We start from the raw sequence: 16712 nt of genomic DNA, 5'->3' as shown, positions 1-16712 counted from the left end.
ACTCCTACCGCGCAGACGGGCCTCGCTTTTTGGCTCTAGCCCTCACGTCACCCACCAGCTGTAGGATGAGGTTGCAGCGGTACTGCAGGTGTCGCCATTCTTTCTCACCATGATTATGCAGCTGTGTGCGCCTCAAAATAAAGCTATTGACAATGGGAAGCCCTAGAAGCTTTCACTAAATGCACCACCGTAAAATGCACGCGGTGAAACTGTGGTCATGCGGTTGTGCGTGCAAGTGAGAACGCTCTGGTATGCAGAAGTCGTGCTGAACATTGTGCTGCACCCTAGTGCAAAGATAAGTAAACTTCATCAAACAAAGTTTATTTATCCCTCAAGAGATGGCGCATCATGTATACAAAGAATGCGCACGAATCACAGTGAGAAAAACCGTGAAATTTAACCCCCGAACACCCTTGTCGGGCGGTGCCCGACAGTGGACCGCTACGGCCGTGTTACGTTGTCGGGCCCTGCCCGACAACGTAACAGGGTTAATGACTTGCAGGTATCGCATCTCTTTTCGAATTACATGGTATATTAATAATTAGGTATGTTTTCTGTTTCTCACATCATAAAATATGGACAGAACCGTTGCCTTCGTAGTGAAAAAAAGTTGTCCACATGTATAGTACTGGAAGTAGTATCCTCTTCTATTGCATTTAGTCAGTCGGCTATGTTTATCACGTTGTCCATTCCTTTCTTTTGTCCACATCATCTCGCCGTGTTATTCCAAATATACATAATAGTGACAAAGAAAACATTTAGACATTAGATGTCCATCTGAATACTTTGTCATCCTCTGAGAATTTTTGCTGGTTTTCTTAGGATAAAAATAGAAACAACATTCTTTTTCTTTCTTTCTTTTTATTGTGGACTTGCAGCATTTCTGCTCATGCCAAAGAAACACTGCCTTTTTTTAATGCTGGATGAGCACCTTCAGCTCCTAAACATCTGGCTTCTCATTACAAGCTAATTGCTTGCCTTTTGTTGTTTTTGGTGTATGTAATCAAATTTCTTTTCCTTAATATTTTTCTTGGTGGTGTGCAGGAAACATGGACTGACACATTCCATCCCATTCCGCTCCCCTTGGAATGCTCGCCTGAGTCCACTTGAAATGCACATCATCAACAGTGCTCAAGTTTTGCTCTTCGTCATCACCAAAACTGCACGCTGTGTAGCCGAAATGCTAGTGGTTAGTGAACTTTGCTTTCTCAGTTAGAGTCGGCATAGTGTCTATAGTGTTAGAGTCAGCGTAGTGTCTCTGAAGTAGCCTGTGGCACAAACTTGATCATTTTCACGCACATTTCTATGTTAGGTCTTGTCATTGCCAGCGGATGTAGGTAGGCTGCCACTGCGCCAACTGTCAATCCAATATGAAGATTGTTTGAGTGCTGTGGCAACTTGAAAAACCTGGTGTGTGATGTGTGGCGTGAAAAATGTTCTTCTTTTTTGCTGCAGGTTGTACAAAGAAACTGCATTTTCTACCTTTAGTAGCAACTATGTAGAATGTATTTCTGGTGTACTTTTGATGTGGCACTTCCCAGCGACTTATTTTACATGGACCTGCCAACATAAGGTGATGCCAGGCCAGAAATAGATAGAAAATGCGCAAAATGCTGGGCATTTTGCTACTTTGAGTGGCACTGAGAAAGATCCTTTTTGTTTTTTGCTGCTGCCAGTGGTACCAAAAGCAACCCTTGGTTTCTTGGTGCAGTCGTCACAGCAGTGTACATTTCAGTCCCTCCTCGCTGCTAGAGTACTACAAGATTTCACTGCAGCACTGTAAACAAGCAAAAGAAGGAACTCTAGCACTGATAACGCCATCATCCAACACCAATTTTGAGCACTAGGTGTTACCCTATACACACCTGTGCATTATCGTGCGTTACACTTGTAATATATAATATAATGGCCAGTCTGCTTAATAATGAAGTTATTGTCCGGGAGGAATTTCATATCCACAAACTAGCTTTGGCCACCAGAAGTGCTCCAAGAGGTGGTTGTATAGCAGTGTTTTAATCCAAGGCACGACTTAGTTGTTTTGAGGCTCGAATAGTATATCATTATATCGAAGTCCTGATCTTGTTTGATGATATGCTGACAAAACCTTTTTGGCGATATACATTGACAATTGCCACACTTTGGTGTATGTGCATGTGGCGCTGATAATGTGTAGCCTGCAGCAGTTTAATAGTAATTTGAATTGACTGATGTTGCAAATTCTAACGCGAGTTGCTTCTTTTCACCAGGCTGTGCACTACGTTGGCCAAGGCTGCAACGTCGTCCTTTGTATTCAGTACCTGGAAAGTGATGTGGTCATTGATGGAGAAAAGGTAATTGGCTTTTTATCTCAAGCACATACTGTCTGGACACATCCAAAGTATATACTGCTTTATGTTTGGCTTAAATATTGAGCTAATTGATGTGATCAAACTTGAAGGCTCTGCCTATAGCATTCTGCTAGTGAGCAAGCACATAGTGTTGCGCGGCTGTGCTCGAGGACGTTGGTTCAATCCCAGCTACGGTGACTGCATTCCAGTGGGGGTGGAATGCAAAAACGCTCATGTACCGTGCATTTGCTGCACATTGAAGAACTCTAGGTGGTCAAAATTAATTGGGAGCCCCCCCACTATGGCGTGCCTCATAATCAGATCATGGTTTTGGCACGTAACATGCCAGAATTAAATTTTTAAAATTGCTGAGCGAGCACAAGATCATGGTTTCAATTCGCAGTCACACTCTCATTCAAATAGTGTGGAAATATAAAAGATGCTAGTGTATTGACACTTAATTGCATGTTTGAGCAACTCCAGGTGGCAAGAACTAACTTTCTCTTATTATGTCCTTCATAATTGGGTGTTGCTTTGGAATGGTTAAACCTCACCAGTCAGCTAAATCTAAAGATGAAAGAATGTGCTTGTGGCGCATGTTTGCATCTATGCAGGGTATGTGCAATGCTATCTTTCCTTCTGATGCAGCTCTCCGAACTGGCAGTTAAGGACTACAACCGTGGACGGATGTACCTCTCGGACTTGGCGACACGAGCTGGGGTTCCTGTGTTCAGTGACATAAGTGAGGCTGTACTGTGCGCTGCAGAAAGGTGCTGAAGCAACCGGATCTGACAACAGTTGTTCCAAATGTCCAAAACCAGCCCCTTCATGCTTCACCATTTTTAATTTTGACAGCGCTATCAGAGTTGCAGTCTGTTTGCCTTGAGCTGTCTTGTAAATGTGCTCATCGAGAAGTGAAACTGAGAACCATCATGGTAGTGTAAATATGAACATGCTGAAGTCTGTATAGTCATTTGTACAGTTTCATTCCTGCAATTCACACAATGAAAACATTGCAGTCATACTCAAAATAAAGTGCATTTAACAGTGTGTCGTTGTCTTACCCTGTAATCAGCCATAGTGAATGTAGTCCAATGGCTCAAAAAGTGCCATATTATTGCCCACATATTCATGGCTGGTTCACTTAACAACGCTTTCATACCTTCTGGTTAAAATCAATGCTCTATTCAAGCAGTGGTAATAGAAAACGTTTACAAGAATGTGCTGGTCCTTCCAGCTTCTGTGAATGCTTGACCATTCAGCCATGCCCACTATGTTAAAGGGACACTAAAGGCAAATACTAAGTCAACGTGGACTGTTTAAATACCATTCCAAAAACCTCGCAACACTTGGTTCGTATCAAAAAACAACTTAGTTTATGAGAAAATTGCATCTGAAAGCTCCGAATACCTTCATCGCAATTCAAATCTCCCGCCATCCAATTGGGGAGTGGTGACGCATACGCCATCACCGCCCTTTGCTGCCATCGGTGAGGAAAGCGGCGCCCGACAGACGGCGGTACGGTTTTATGCACAACTCAAACGCACGGCCATGGAGAAACCATACAGAGTGGTGGATTCGCCGCTGCTGCAGCTGCCTTTGGTCATGTGGCATGGACTGTTCTCGCATCCTGCGACATCACATGGAAGTGGAATTCTCTGCTACTTGCAGTTTGTGCGAGCTTCACGAGCCAGCAAAACCGGCGCACACTACTCGATAATGAAACTACTGAAATGCAAAAGCATCGGCGGCGGAGTCGAGCCACAGCGAAACCTTTCGATTGCCCGCGTCGTTGTCAAGGGTAATGTCAACGATTTCTTTCTAAAAATGAAATAGCACTGGACAAGTAGCATTTTTTTTCTTATAATGCATTACAATGATGTTCTGGTAACGAGTGGTTGAGTACTAGTGACAGAATTTAAATGAGGAGTGCCTTCATCATCAGGCAAGCACCCTAGCATTGGCTCGGTTTTTCCGTGGTCGCGTGTTTGCATTTTGTGCATAAAACCGTACTGCCGCCCATCGGGTGCCGTTTTACTCAACGACAGCAGCAAAGGGCGGTGATGGCATATGCAACTTCCTGGTTCGGTGACGGGAGATTTGAATTGCGATAGGGGTATTCGGACCGTTCAGATGCAATTTTCTCGTAAACTGAGTCTTCTTGACACGAAACAAGCGTTGCAAGGTTTCTGGAATGGTACTTAAACAGTCCACGTCAACTTAGTATTTGCCTTTAGTTTCCCTTTAAGAACAGGCTACAAAATTGTGCAGCAGCATACATGTATTGGGATTGTATTTTTGCAGACATATTTGGCTAATCAATTTCAATCCTCACTTGATTTTGTCAAATGAGGATGGAACTTGGTAAAACAGACAAAAATAAACTTTTGGACCAGCCGTGTGAAGCAGCTGCACTAACCTACACTTGATACTAATGGCAGGCGCCTTGTCATTGTAAAAGATTGCGCCAGCGCTCGTCATAGTGCTGCAAGTTTGTGATAAGTGACTATGCGTATTGATTCACCTAGCATGAAATAGGCAAATGAAAGCTTTAATGGGGAACTGTTAAGTTAAGCTGTGCCAGTAAACTTTTATAGAATGCCAAAAAGTTGTTTCCATGAGCAAACATTTGGTAAGCTAGAAGATATGAATAAACAATAAACTGGTGATGACGCCTCCTTGAAGTTCGCATTCATGCTTTCTGTTACATCGTGGACATTGACAGAATCTCCTCTGGTTTAGTTAATTGTTTCAAACTACAAAGTTTACATTACATTTCCTGCGCTAAAAGTGGCTCAATATGACAAAATGCAGTAAACTCCCGTTTAAGGCAAACTTCAAAAGACTATCCCCTGGTCATCCCCTATCAGAAGTTTATCAGAAATTTCTATTCGCAGAGGTTATCCACAGAACTCAAGATATGCTATTCCTGGTGCACCCAAATATCCACAACCCAAAATAATGAAACAGCATTAAATCAAAAGGCAGACATACTTATTGGATTTGCATGATGCAAAATATTGCATGACACTACTACTGCTGGAACTGTGCTAATCTGTGCACTGTCGAAAATGCCTATGTTTTTATCTACCTTGCTAAAATATGTTCAGTGCCCTCGTGTCATTCGATGGCCAAAGTATTCAGGACATTACCAACTGTTTCATGCGTGAAGCTGGTTCTTGTGGCTCCTGGGCAGCACCTAATCACCAGCCAGCAAAGGCATATCAAGAATCTCCTCAATTATTGTTTCTATGGTGTCTGCCCTGCATGTTTCCATGTCATCGTTGATGCTGGCATTGCTGTCCACAGGAACACTATGTGCTTCTCGTGTGTAGTCAGCAGAGTTTCCATCTTCAAGTGTGCCGATCAGGGCATCTAGTTGAACCGAGTAGCAGACGTTGCTGGCATCTGCTGAAGTTTGACTTAGCCAAATTAGTGGCCCGTGCTGAGTGAAATATTTTTACATTGGGTTTATAGGAAACCAACCAAACGTTCACAAATATTTCCTCATATTAAAAAATTTGGCTTAACTGTGTCACTTAACCTGCCAGTGTTTATGGCAGGCTATGGCACACTATGGCATTCTCTTGCCGCAGCGGCTGTGTTCCAGTAGGTGTGACATGCAGAAATGCTGGCTTGCCATGCTTTGGGTGGGCGTTAAGTATAGTTTTGAAAGAATATGAAACGAATGGCAGGGTGCAGCACCTTGTGAACTGGTTCAGGCGGTGCAGGCGAATCGAACGTGCCTAAAATCTCCGGTTGTTGGCACTTCTACTCTTCCAACAACCGCGCTCGTCGCTCGCCCGCACCGTCTCTTATCTCCACACGGTATGCACTGTGCATTCGCCGCTCAGTTTCCGTTGAAGCGATAGACCGCACGTACCTCGCCCGCTGCGGCGTATGCGCTTGCTGCCAGCGTTTTGACAGTCGTCGTCTGCAGTCATTCAGTGTGATCTATTCATGTTTGTTTGTGCGGGCTCACACCACGCTTGTTCATTCAGTTAGTAATAGTCGGGCCACATTTTCCAACGCACGCTACACATGCGATGCTGCCCAGATCGGCAGTGCAGCGCTACAGGTGTGTCCCTTCGCACGCGCTGCCCACGGGAAGCGCTTCTCATCAACACCACCGTTTCACACGCGCCTTCTCGTGGTCATCAAGTCTCTCTTCATGTCGGTCTACTTACGCCGCAGCACACCTGCTTACTTAATCAGCTCATGTTTACTACAATTCATATTGCTACCAAAGCCGCTCACCTTACTTCGTATGACATTGCTGTGTTGCTATCGCATTAATTGCTTCGATCGCCCTCAGGGCGAAACTGTGACATTTTTTTTTTTTTTTTCTGCAGAAAATCTAGGGACTTTAGCTTGGCCGATCCCTCCGTTCGTTGACATCTCAGACCCGCGGCTAAGCATTCCGAGCATCCGCGACGCGAACTTCGCGACCAAGATTCACGCGCGGAATCCTCGCACACGCGGCTAGGCCTTTCGGCACTCGTGTTTCGGAATTCGCGACTAAGCACATCGCGCGCACAATCCACGCACTCGCGGCTAACCATTTCGCGCATAGGCTTCTCCGACTCGGTGCGGACCTCCCGCGCGGACTTGTCGGTTCCGTGCATCGGCGCCTCCGACTGCGCGACTAAATATATCGTGCGTCGACTCCTCGGACCCGCGACTAGGCATTTCGCGCATCGGCACCTCGGACCCGCGCCAAGCACATCGCGCGCCGACTCTTTTATCATAATGTCACAGTATCTCCTAACAATATTGCTGCATCCGCCCTATATCGCCTTTTGTTGTCCTACCGCGACATATTTGACACTGAAAATCGCCCACTTGGTCAGACGTCCCTTGTTCAGCATCGGATAAACACTGGTGATGCTGTTCCCATTCACCGCCGACCGTATCGTGTGTCCACGGCAGAGTGGCAAGTTATTCAGCAGGAAGTAAACAAGATGCTTGCCAAAGGCATTGTTGAGCCCTCGTCGAGTCCTTGGGCGTCGCCGGTCGTGCTCGTCAAAAAGAAAGATGGCACGTGGCGTTTCTGCGTTGATTACCGCCACCTAAACCGAATCACTAAGAAGGACGTTTACCCTTTACCACGAATTGACGACGCTCTTGATTGTCTTCACGGTGCCAAATACTTTTCGTCCATTGACCTTCGATCTGGTTATTGGCAGATTTCCGTCGATGAGCAAGATCAAGAAAAGACCGCTTTCGTCACTCCAGATGGCCTCTACCAATTTAAGGTTATGCCGTTCGGTTTATGCAATGCCCCCGCCACGTTCGAACGGATGATGGACTCTCTGCTTCAAGGTTTCAAATGGTCAACTTGCCTTTGTTACCTCGACGACGTCCTTGTGTTTTCTCCTACATTTGAGACGCACCTTGAGCGCGTTGCAGCCATCCTTGACGTCTTCCGCAAGGCTGGGCTCCAATTAAACTCATCGAAGTGCCACTTCGGGCGCCGACAGATTACAGTGCTCGGCCATCTCGTCGATGCTTCCGGAGTACAACCCGACCCGGAGAAGGTTCGAGCAGTAACGGCTTTCCCTGTACCTCAGTCTGTCAAAGACGTCCGGAGTTTTGTGGGGCTCTGTTCTTATTTCAGACGGTTCGTGAAAGATTTCGCAGCAATCGCTCAACCACTCACAGAACTTATGAAGAAAGACGTGCCTTTTACGTGGGGTTCCCCTCAGGCTGCCGCATTTTCACGCCTTATCACGATTCTGACTAATCCACCGATCTTGGCCCACTTTGACCCGTCCGCACCAACAGAGGTCCGAACCGATGCCAGTGGTTATGGGATCGGCGCCGTCTTAGCGCAACGCCAACACGGACACGACCGCGTTATAGCCTACGCTAGCCGACTCCTGACAACTGCAGAGCGCAACTATTCGATTACCGAGCGCGAATGTCTTGCTCTCGTCTGGGCTGTTTCAAAGTTCCGCCCATATTTATATGGCAAGCCCTTCTCAGTAATCACAGACCATCATGCGCTGTGTTGGCTTTCGTCGCTCAAGGATCCTACTGGCCGGCTCGGTCGTTGGGCTCTCCGACTACAAGAATATCCCTACACAGTGACGTACAAGTCGGGACGCCAACACCAGGACGCAGATTGCCTCTCTCGCTACCCAGTCGAAGACCCGACCTCTACGTCTGAGCCTGACACCGACGCCTGCGTTCTCTCTGTTTTTCCACTGGTCCATGTCGCCGACGAGCAGCGCCGTGACCCGTCCTTGCGTGTTATCATTGACCGCCTGGAATCTCCACTTGCCGACAGTTCCCTTCGCTTATTCACACTTCAAGATGGCGTACTCTACCGCCACAACGTTCACCCCGACGGCCCAGCATTACTCCTTGTGATCCCTAAACACCTTCGCTCGGCTGTTCTCCACGAACTTCACGACCTCCCCACTGCCGGTCACCTCGGTGTGTCACGTACCTACGACCGGATCCGCCGACGCTTCTTTTGGCCTGGGCTTGCTCGCTCCGTTCGAAGATACGTAGCTGCGTGTGATAAATGCCAGCGACGCATGACACCATCGACGCTACCTGCTGGGTACCTACAACCAATCGACATTCCCGCGGAGCCATTCTTTCGGGTGGGTTTAGATTTACTTGGTCCCTTTCCTCTTTCTACCTCTGGCAACCGGTGGATCGCTGTGGCCACAGATTACGCCACGCGCTACGCCATCACCCGAGCGCTCCCTACAAGCTGCGCCATAGATGTTGCCGATTTTCTTTTACGCGACGTGATTTTATTACATGGAGCTCCGCGACAACTTCTCACAGACCGTGGCCGGACATTCCTGTCAAAAGTTATCGCGGACATCCTGCAGTCCTGTGCCACGAGGCACAAGCTATCCACGTCATACCATCCGCAAACTAATGGCCTCACGGAGCGTCTTAATCGCACTCTCACAGACATGCTCGCGAAGTATGTCTCTTCAGACCACACAGACTGGGACCTCACTCTGCCGTTTGTCACCTTTGCCTATAATTCCTCGCGCCACGACACAGCCGGCTATTCCCCATTTTTCCTCCTGTTCGGCCGAGAACCAGCACTGCCCCTCGACACAACTCTCCCTGTTCACGCGGCACCCACCATGAATATGCACTTGATGCCGTCGCCCGCGCTGCTCACGCAAGCGAAATTGCCCGTGACCGCCTTCTGAACTCCCAAGAGAGTCAAATGCGTTTGTACGACCAGCGACACCGAGACGTGCACTTCCCGCCTGGTTCTTTGGTGCTTCTATGGTCTCCGTCGCGTCAGGTCGGCCTGTCAGAAAAACTGCTGTCGCGTTACACAGGCCCCTACCGAGTGCTTCGTGCCGTGACTCCCGTCACATACGAGATTGCCCCTGACGCCCCATCTGCTTCCCAGTTCAGCGATATCGTGCACGTTACACGACTGAAGCAGTATCACCCTCCCAGTGATTACATTTAGACGCTCCGGGACGTCGCTTCTGCCGCCGGGGGATTATGCTACACGCGTGTGGTATTTGATTGTTTGACCGAGGCGCGCGGGCGCCATCACTCGAGAAAAGAAGAGGATTAACGAGCTGGGCTCGCGCTGTGAACCTAACCGGTCAGCGCTGCAACCGCTGTTGTAAATACAACCTGTAAATAGTTGCCCGTCTTACTGACTCGTTCTTCGCGTAACAATATCTATCATATCACCCCTTCATAAAGAGAACCTCATCATAAGCTCTGTTTACTAGGCCCTTTAGGGCCCATTCACACTTGCGACTAGGCGAGGTCGCGCGACCGATTGCGACTGGAGACCAGACTACTACTCAAGACGAACGATGTTCACACTTTACAAATGCGACCGACGAGTCGCTAAACCGAAATATCTCGCGATATGCCCTTCACGTCTGCTTGCAATGTCATCGCCGCGTAAAATGAGCGTCAGCGTATATTGACGCCCTGTTCCTTCGCATCTGATTGGTTCAGCTGTTCTGCGACTGCGGTCGCGCGACTGAACAATCGAGCAGTGAGCGACTGGCCCGAAACGGTCGCATTTCGAGAAAAGCGACCATTTGCGACTACTTGCGACTGGTCGCTTTGGTCGCGCGACCTCACCTAGTCGCAAGTGTGAATGGGCCCTTAGGCTGGCACAGACACCTGGCTGCAGAAGTGAGGCGTCATACAAAAGTACAAGCTGGAAAGCACTTTAGCGCTGCATTGCTGCAGTGGGTATTAGTGGCTCTCTGATCCGAAGCTCCACAGCCATTGTCTAAGGAAGATGACTCGGAAGGCTACTGAGCCTTCGTTCAGTAACATGGTCGATTCTACGTAAAAAAAAAAGGGGGGGGGGGATTCCTCACTGATTGCACTGGAGCTGCTATGAGTGAGGCAGTCTGCAGGTGACAACACTGGAACTGTATTCATGCGCACACGGGAGTTCTGCACCTCACTTGGTTTGAAGCGCAGGCGCCATGCTCTTTGTAGAGCAGCAGTAAAGAATGGCATACAAAAGAAAAAAAAATGGCAGACACTTAAGCTTCGCCTTTAAGAGCAGAACGCGATAGCATTCAAAGATCCCTGACTGCTTCTCACGCTTCCCGGCAACTGCATATGTAGCCGTAATGTTTACCGGGAAACGCTGGCGGGGAATGCTATGCACGAAGGCGAGCGTTAATTCTGGTTCTTTTACAGCGAAGCTGTATATGATTAGGTTCTGATCAAAAGTGCGTGCGTCGACACGGTGTGTAGAAAAATGTCGTGTTGACAAAAATGAATCCACAGTAGCCTGCTGCGCGCCGGCGGTGCTCCGTGGCTCCAGAGTGGATGGCGAAATAATAAAACGTCATTGTGTACCCACCAATGTCTGTGCCTCGTTTTCTTCTGACGTCGACATCGCTCTAGCGACGTTATCAGCAGCTGTACTTTGGTGGTGGTGGTGGTGAAAACATTTATTTTAGGAAAATACAAGAGTTGACCCCCGAAGGGGAGACACCTAAGTGGACTCCCTAGTCCGGTATTCCATTGGAGATGGCCGCCGCTCGGGCACGCGCTACCAGGGCGCGCTGGGCGCACAAGGTAGAGCAGCTGAGCAGGGTCTCCTCCCAGGCCTCTCGTGTGGGAACGGGAAAAGGGGGGGAGAGAGGAAAAGAGAAAGAGGGGCATGCTGCAACCATGTGGTAGGTGTCGGCCAGGACCCCACAATGGCGACAGTTCCCACTTGTATTAGGCAAAAAATGGCGAGCCACGGCAGGACACAACAGGGTGTTGGTCTGTAAGCGGCGCAGGGTTCGCTCATCGGCCTTAGACAAACCGACGACCATCGCGGTAACAGGCTAAGATTTCTCTAAACGATGTGAGCAACTGGGTTGCAGGATCAGGCGAGGGGGGAGAAGGGGTAACGGCCCGGGGAAGAAGCGCGCGGGCGGCCGCATCGGCGGCCTCGTTACCAGGAAGACCCTCATGTCCCGGGGATCAGACAAGTCGGACGGGGTGAGGTACGAAACGCCAGGAGGCGGCCCGGAGTAGGTGAGCCGCGAGGGGCGAGACAGAACCGGCAAGGTATCGGGAGCAGGCAGAGCGCGAGTCCGAGATGATGACCCTTGCGTTGGGGTGGGAGGCCGCCAAGGCAATGGCCACCTCCTCCGCCTGAGTTGAAGTAGAGGCCCGAAAGGAGAGGCCATCAATCGCGTTTCCCTCGTGGATCACGGCAGCCGAAAAGTAGCCAGAGGAGGAAGGATCCGCGACATCCACATAGAAGACACCGGGTCGAGATCCGTGTTGGGATGTAAGGGCACGAACACGAGCGGCCCGACGACCAGGGTGGGAGACAGTATCCATATTACGAGGGAGAGGGGCAACCCAGAGTTTCTGGCGCCAAGAGTCGGGAATCCGATCGGGGGGCGCCGGAGGAAGAATAGGTTGGAGAGCAAGGCGCGCAAGCAGACGGCGCCCAGGAGACGTCTGAGACAGGCGACCAAGTTGGTTAACGAGGTGAGCCTCCCAAAGCTCCGAGTAGGAGTTGTGCACCCCCAAAGCCGCAAAACGACGGTTGGAAGTGGACACCGGGAGGTCCAGCGCACGTTTATGCACAGACCGGATGAGGGCATCCAGCTGGGCCTCGTGGTGGCGACCGAGACGGAGGTAGGGGGCTGCGTACATGATCCGATCGACTGATGACGAACGCTTGGGCCAAACGAAGGGCATCCCGCCCTCGCAGACCACCACGTTTCGTAGACACCCGACGAATCATGCGGCTCACCTGCTCCCCCGTACGGCGGAGGCGGGTAAGGGTAGAGGCCGGGTTGAGATAGGACGAAATAAAAAGTCCCAGAACACGGAGCTCGGTGACCACGGGGATGGGACCCGTGGGCAAGGAGAGCCGGGGTGGGGGTAAAGAGGAAAGAGAAAGAAGTGCCGATTTCTGCGGGGCGCACTCCAGGCCACAAGAGGTGGCGTAAGTGTCCACTATAGAAGCAGCCTGTTGAAGACGCTGCTCGATTTGAGCGGGGTTGCCAGAATTAGTCCAGACGGTGATGTCATCGGCGTAAAGTGCGTGTTGGATACCCCCCACCTGGGCCAGAAGAGCAGGAAGGCGTAGCATGGCCAGATTAAAGAGGAGCGGAGAGAGAACCGCTCCCTGAGGTGTGCCCCGCGTGCCCATGGGGTACGGCCCGTGTTCAGAGTCATCGACGCGGATGAAGGCAGAGCGGTGAGAAAGGAAAGCGCGGATGTATGCGAACGCTTTTGAGCCGCAATGTGTCGTGTTGAGATTGGCGAGGATACTACTATGTGTGACGTTGTCAAATGCGCCGCGCAGGTCGAGCGCAGGAATGGCTTTGTCGTTGTGGCGCATAGTAGTAGGATCAATAATGTCGCGGTGAAGCTGGAGGAGGACGTCTTGCACGGACAGATGCGGGCGGAAGCCGCACACTGTGTCCGCGAAGGTCCCCTCCCGCTCCAGGTAGGCGGAAAGGCGATCCCTAACCATCGCTTCCATGAGTTTCCCTGCACAAGAGGTGAGAGAAATGGGGCGGAGGGCCTCGATGTGAACGGGGTTGCCAAGTTTGGGTATAAATGTAACGAGAGAGGTGGTCCATTCTGTGGGGAGGGGGCACCCATCCCAGACAGAATTCATGAGGTGAAGAAGGGAGAGATAGGCCGAGTCGGGAAGGTTAGCCAGCAGGGTGACCGCGATGCCATCGCGACCCGGGGCCGTACCCCGTCTCATTTTGGCCAACGCAGCCCGAAGGTCAGGCAGCGTGAAGGGAGCATCAAGCTCAGGGTTGGGACGGCCCGAGTTCTGATACTCCGGCCCAACCAGGTCCACCGTGCGACAGAGGTACCGGTCGCGCAGCTTGTCCGCGAGCTGAGCCGAGGTGCCAGGGAACCCGTGCAGAGCGCGGCGCAGTTGTCGTTGTGTTTCCCCTCGCGTGGAAGAGGGATCCAGAAGGCTCCGAAAGAGGCGCCACGTCCCCCTGGAACCCATCTGACCTGCGGCCTTCGTGCAGGTTTCGACCCAGTTTGTATCACTGAGGTGGGCAGCATAAGCAGCCGCTTCCTCTGTGAGGGCAGCAATGCGTGCTTTGAGCTTGCGATTCAACTTGTGGCGACGCCAGCGGCGCAAGAGGCCGCGGCGAGCGTCCCAAAGGTGGAGAAGGTGCGGGTCCACGGCGGGAGCAGCCTGAGTTGTCTGTATGACACGGGTGTGAGAGCATTGAGTCGAGAGGGCATGGGCGGCCCAGGCGGAGTACCCGTCGGGGGAGGACAGGGGAAGGAAAGGCTGGGTTCGAAAAGCAGGCCAGTCCGTGAGGCGGGCCGTACCCCATGTTTTGCGCACTATCCGCGTGGAGAAGGCGATTCGCAGCAGACAGTGGTCGCTACCGAGAGACTCCTCGAGGTTCTCCCAAGTAGCGTCCCGGATATGTTTGGTGAGAGAGAGGTCCGGACACGTGTCACGAGTAACCGAGTTGCCCCCCCGCGTGGGACAAGCCGGGTCCGTGAGCAACGTGAGACCGAGCGTGGAGATAAGCTCCTTGAGCTTACGGCCCCGGGCCTTCTCATAGTGGTAGCCCCAGTGCAGAATGGGGGCATTGAAGTCCCCAACAATGACCAGGGGGTCACGAGCAGCGGTGTTAAGGGCGCGATAAAAGAGTTCCGAGAAGGTGACGCGCGGAAGATGAGGAGGGCAATAGACATTAAGAACATGAATTGGGGGGTCACGGCGCCGCGAGGGGAGCACCGTAACCATGGAGTAATCGTGTTGGAGGGTGAGATCAAGATCGACTTGCACCGCTGTATAAGATTTGTGGACGAGGATACTGGTCGTCGGGCCCCCTGAGTAAGAACAGTAGCTAGAAAGAGAAAGATTGAGACCAGCCTCCTGGAGAGCCAGGACGGCCGGCAGAGAGCCCCGGGATTGAAGGAAGAGGAGTAGGTGAGAGCGCTTCTGCCTATTCCCGAAACCGCGACAGTTCCACTGGATGAGCTCGAATTGTGACGAAGACGAGGAGCTCGAGGAGGGCACCGCCATAGTGAAAGAGACGAGTTAGGGGTCGTCCTCCATCGCCTGGGCCGGCACCAGGACCGGGTCCTGTACTGGAGGAGCAGGAGAGGGAGGAATGAGTACCGGGTTGAAGGGGGTGTTAGCGGTCCCAGCGAGTTTGCGGCGGCGCGGGGTGGCGTTGGGAGACGCCGAGCGCGAGCGCGACTTTTTGAACCTCAATTGAGAGCACGCCCATATCTGGACGGCCTTGAGAACCTCAGCTGTAATTTTTGGCATGATGGTCTCTCCGATGCGTTGAATGAGCAGATCGGGTAGGGCTCGTAGTGCACGCTCCATGGTAAGGCTGCGTTGTTCGAGACCCGTGAGACGGTCTTGAATGGGAAGAGTAGTATCGATCGGAGGAAGATCATCCAGGGGGACCCGAATTAGGGGAAGGGCCGAGGAGGGATCTTGCGAGACCGCGGCGGCGACTGCCCGAGTTTGCGGGTGCTCCTGGGAGGGAGGCCCGGGGGGAGAAGAATAACTGGGGTTGGGATGGGGGGAAACGGCCACTGAGGCAAGTGGAAGGGCCGACTGGGGTTGGGGGGGAAGGAGTTGGGAGCGAAGGGACTCGAGTTGCTTGGCCAGAGCAGCGACCTGGCGCTGAAGCTCGGAGTTCTGCCGCTGGAGAGTAAGTTCAAGCGGGGTGGGGGCAGCGGAGGGAATGGAGGGGAGAGGCCTGGAGGCAACCCCTGCCCAGCTACTCACCTGAGGTGGAGCCGCGAGTGGCGGCAAGTGTTCCGGAGTAGCCGGTGGCGGGGCCTTGGACCGGGAGCCGGACTTGGGTTGAGTCAAGGGCGCGTGGCCTTGATGCTGAGTACGAGGTGGTGGCGAGGCTGGGTGTGAGGAGACCGGCTGGGAGGGCTTGATAGGCTTACGGTACTTGCCGGGGCAGCCCCGTGCCCCGGTTTAGTGCGGCCCGGTGCACAGGATGCAGCGGGGTTGGCAGTCATGTTGAGCAAGGCCCTCAGGCGTGGTAGGCACCTGGGAGCCGCAGCGGGAGCAGAAGCCTGGTTTGGGGCTGGGGCAAGCCGTGGCCCTGTGGCCAATGGTGCCGCAGCAAGAACATACAGGAACCGTCTTCTTATAGAGGCGGACGTAGGCCACATGGCAGCGGTAGAAGATGAAACGCGGGACCTTCGGGCCCTCGAAGGTCACAACCGCCACGTTGGAGTCCCCGAGTTTGCGGGCCGCGAGGATAGTGCCTTTCGGCCACTCCAGATTCGGCTTGATGCTCGAGGACGATGCAGCCGGGTCGATGTTGATGACGCCGCGGCAGATGTCCCCAGACGCCTTGGCGTGGCCCCGAAACGGGAGCTGCTGGTCCCCTACGGGTAGCATGATGTCACCAAGGAGTCGTTGAGCAATAGGGATCGAGGTGAGGCTGCACACCAGCACATTTTGGTCCCACACTGGCCACACGTGGAGGTCGGCAGGCGAGCAGTCCCCCAGAAAGGCACGCACCGCGTCACCAGCGCGTTCCGATGGGAGCACCGTCTTGAGGTCAAATGAGGCACGCGGTTTGAGCACAACGATGAGGTCGTCACGTCCTATGCGGGGCGTGTATCGCGGCCGCCAAGCAGGCTTACGTGGCGCCTGAGGAGGAGACGAGTTGGGAGCACCTCCTGGGTGAAGGTGCGTCGACATTCCCGCAACCGCCGGTTGCGAAGCAGCCGGCGTCCCCTTGAGCTTGGGCGTCTTGGGAGGGGACTTGCGTTGCTTGCGTTGCCAAAGTTGGATCATATCTTCAAGATACTCATGTTCAGTAGGGACATCCTGGTCCGCCGGGGTGACATCCATGGTAACCACTCGATGTGAGGCGGGATCGTAGCCCGTAACCGGGGTTGAAGCCGCCATCGGGGCCG

At 52.2% G+C, this 16712-nt stretch overlaps 1 protein-coding gene across 12 annotated transcripts in view; it reads left to right on the top strand.

Moving 5' to 3' along the window:
* The window catches only part of LOC119436847 (uncharacterized), a 245026-nt gene extending 241649 nt beyond the window's left edge, over positions 1 to 3377 (top strand). For all 12 annotated transcript variants that reach the window (XM_037703847.2, XM_037703845.2, XM_049660021.1 and 9 more), the window contains 3 exons: positions 1045 to 1189; positions 2247 to 2330; positions 2976 to 3377. In XM_037703847.2, the coding sequence (XP_037559775.1) occupies positions 1045 to 1189; positions 2247 to 2330; positions 2976 to 3104 (358 nt within the window). In that variant the 3' untranslated portion in view covers positions 3105 to 3377. The remainder of the gene's footprint in view (positions 1 to 1044; positions 1190 to 2246; positions 2331 to 2975) is intronic.
* The last annotated feature ends 13335 nt before the right edge of the window (positions 3378 to 16712 follow it).

This window comes from Dermacentor silvarum, chromosome 1 (assembly GCF_013339745.2).
Source record: "Dermacentor silvarum isolate Dsil-2018 chromosome 1, BIME_Dsil_1.4, whole genome shotgun sequence".
Taxonomy (NCBI): domain Eukaryota; kingdom Metazoa; phylum Arthropoda; class Arachnida; order Ixodida; family Ixodidae; genus Dermacentor; species Dermacentor silvarum.
This window is presented reverse-complemented; position numbering and strand designations above follow the sequence as displayed.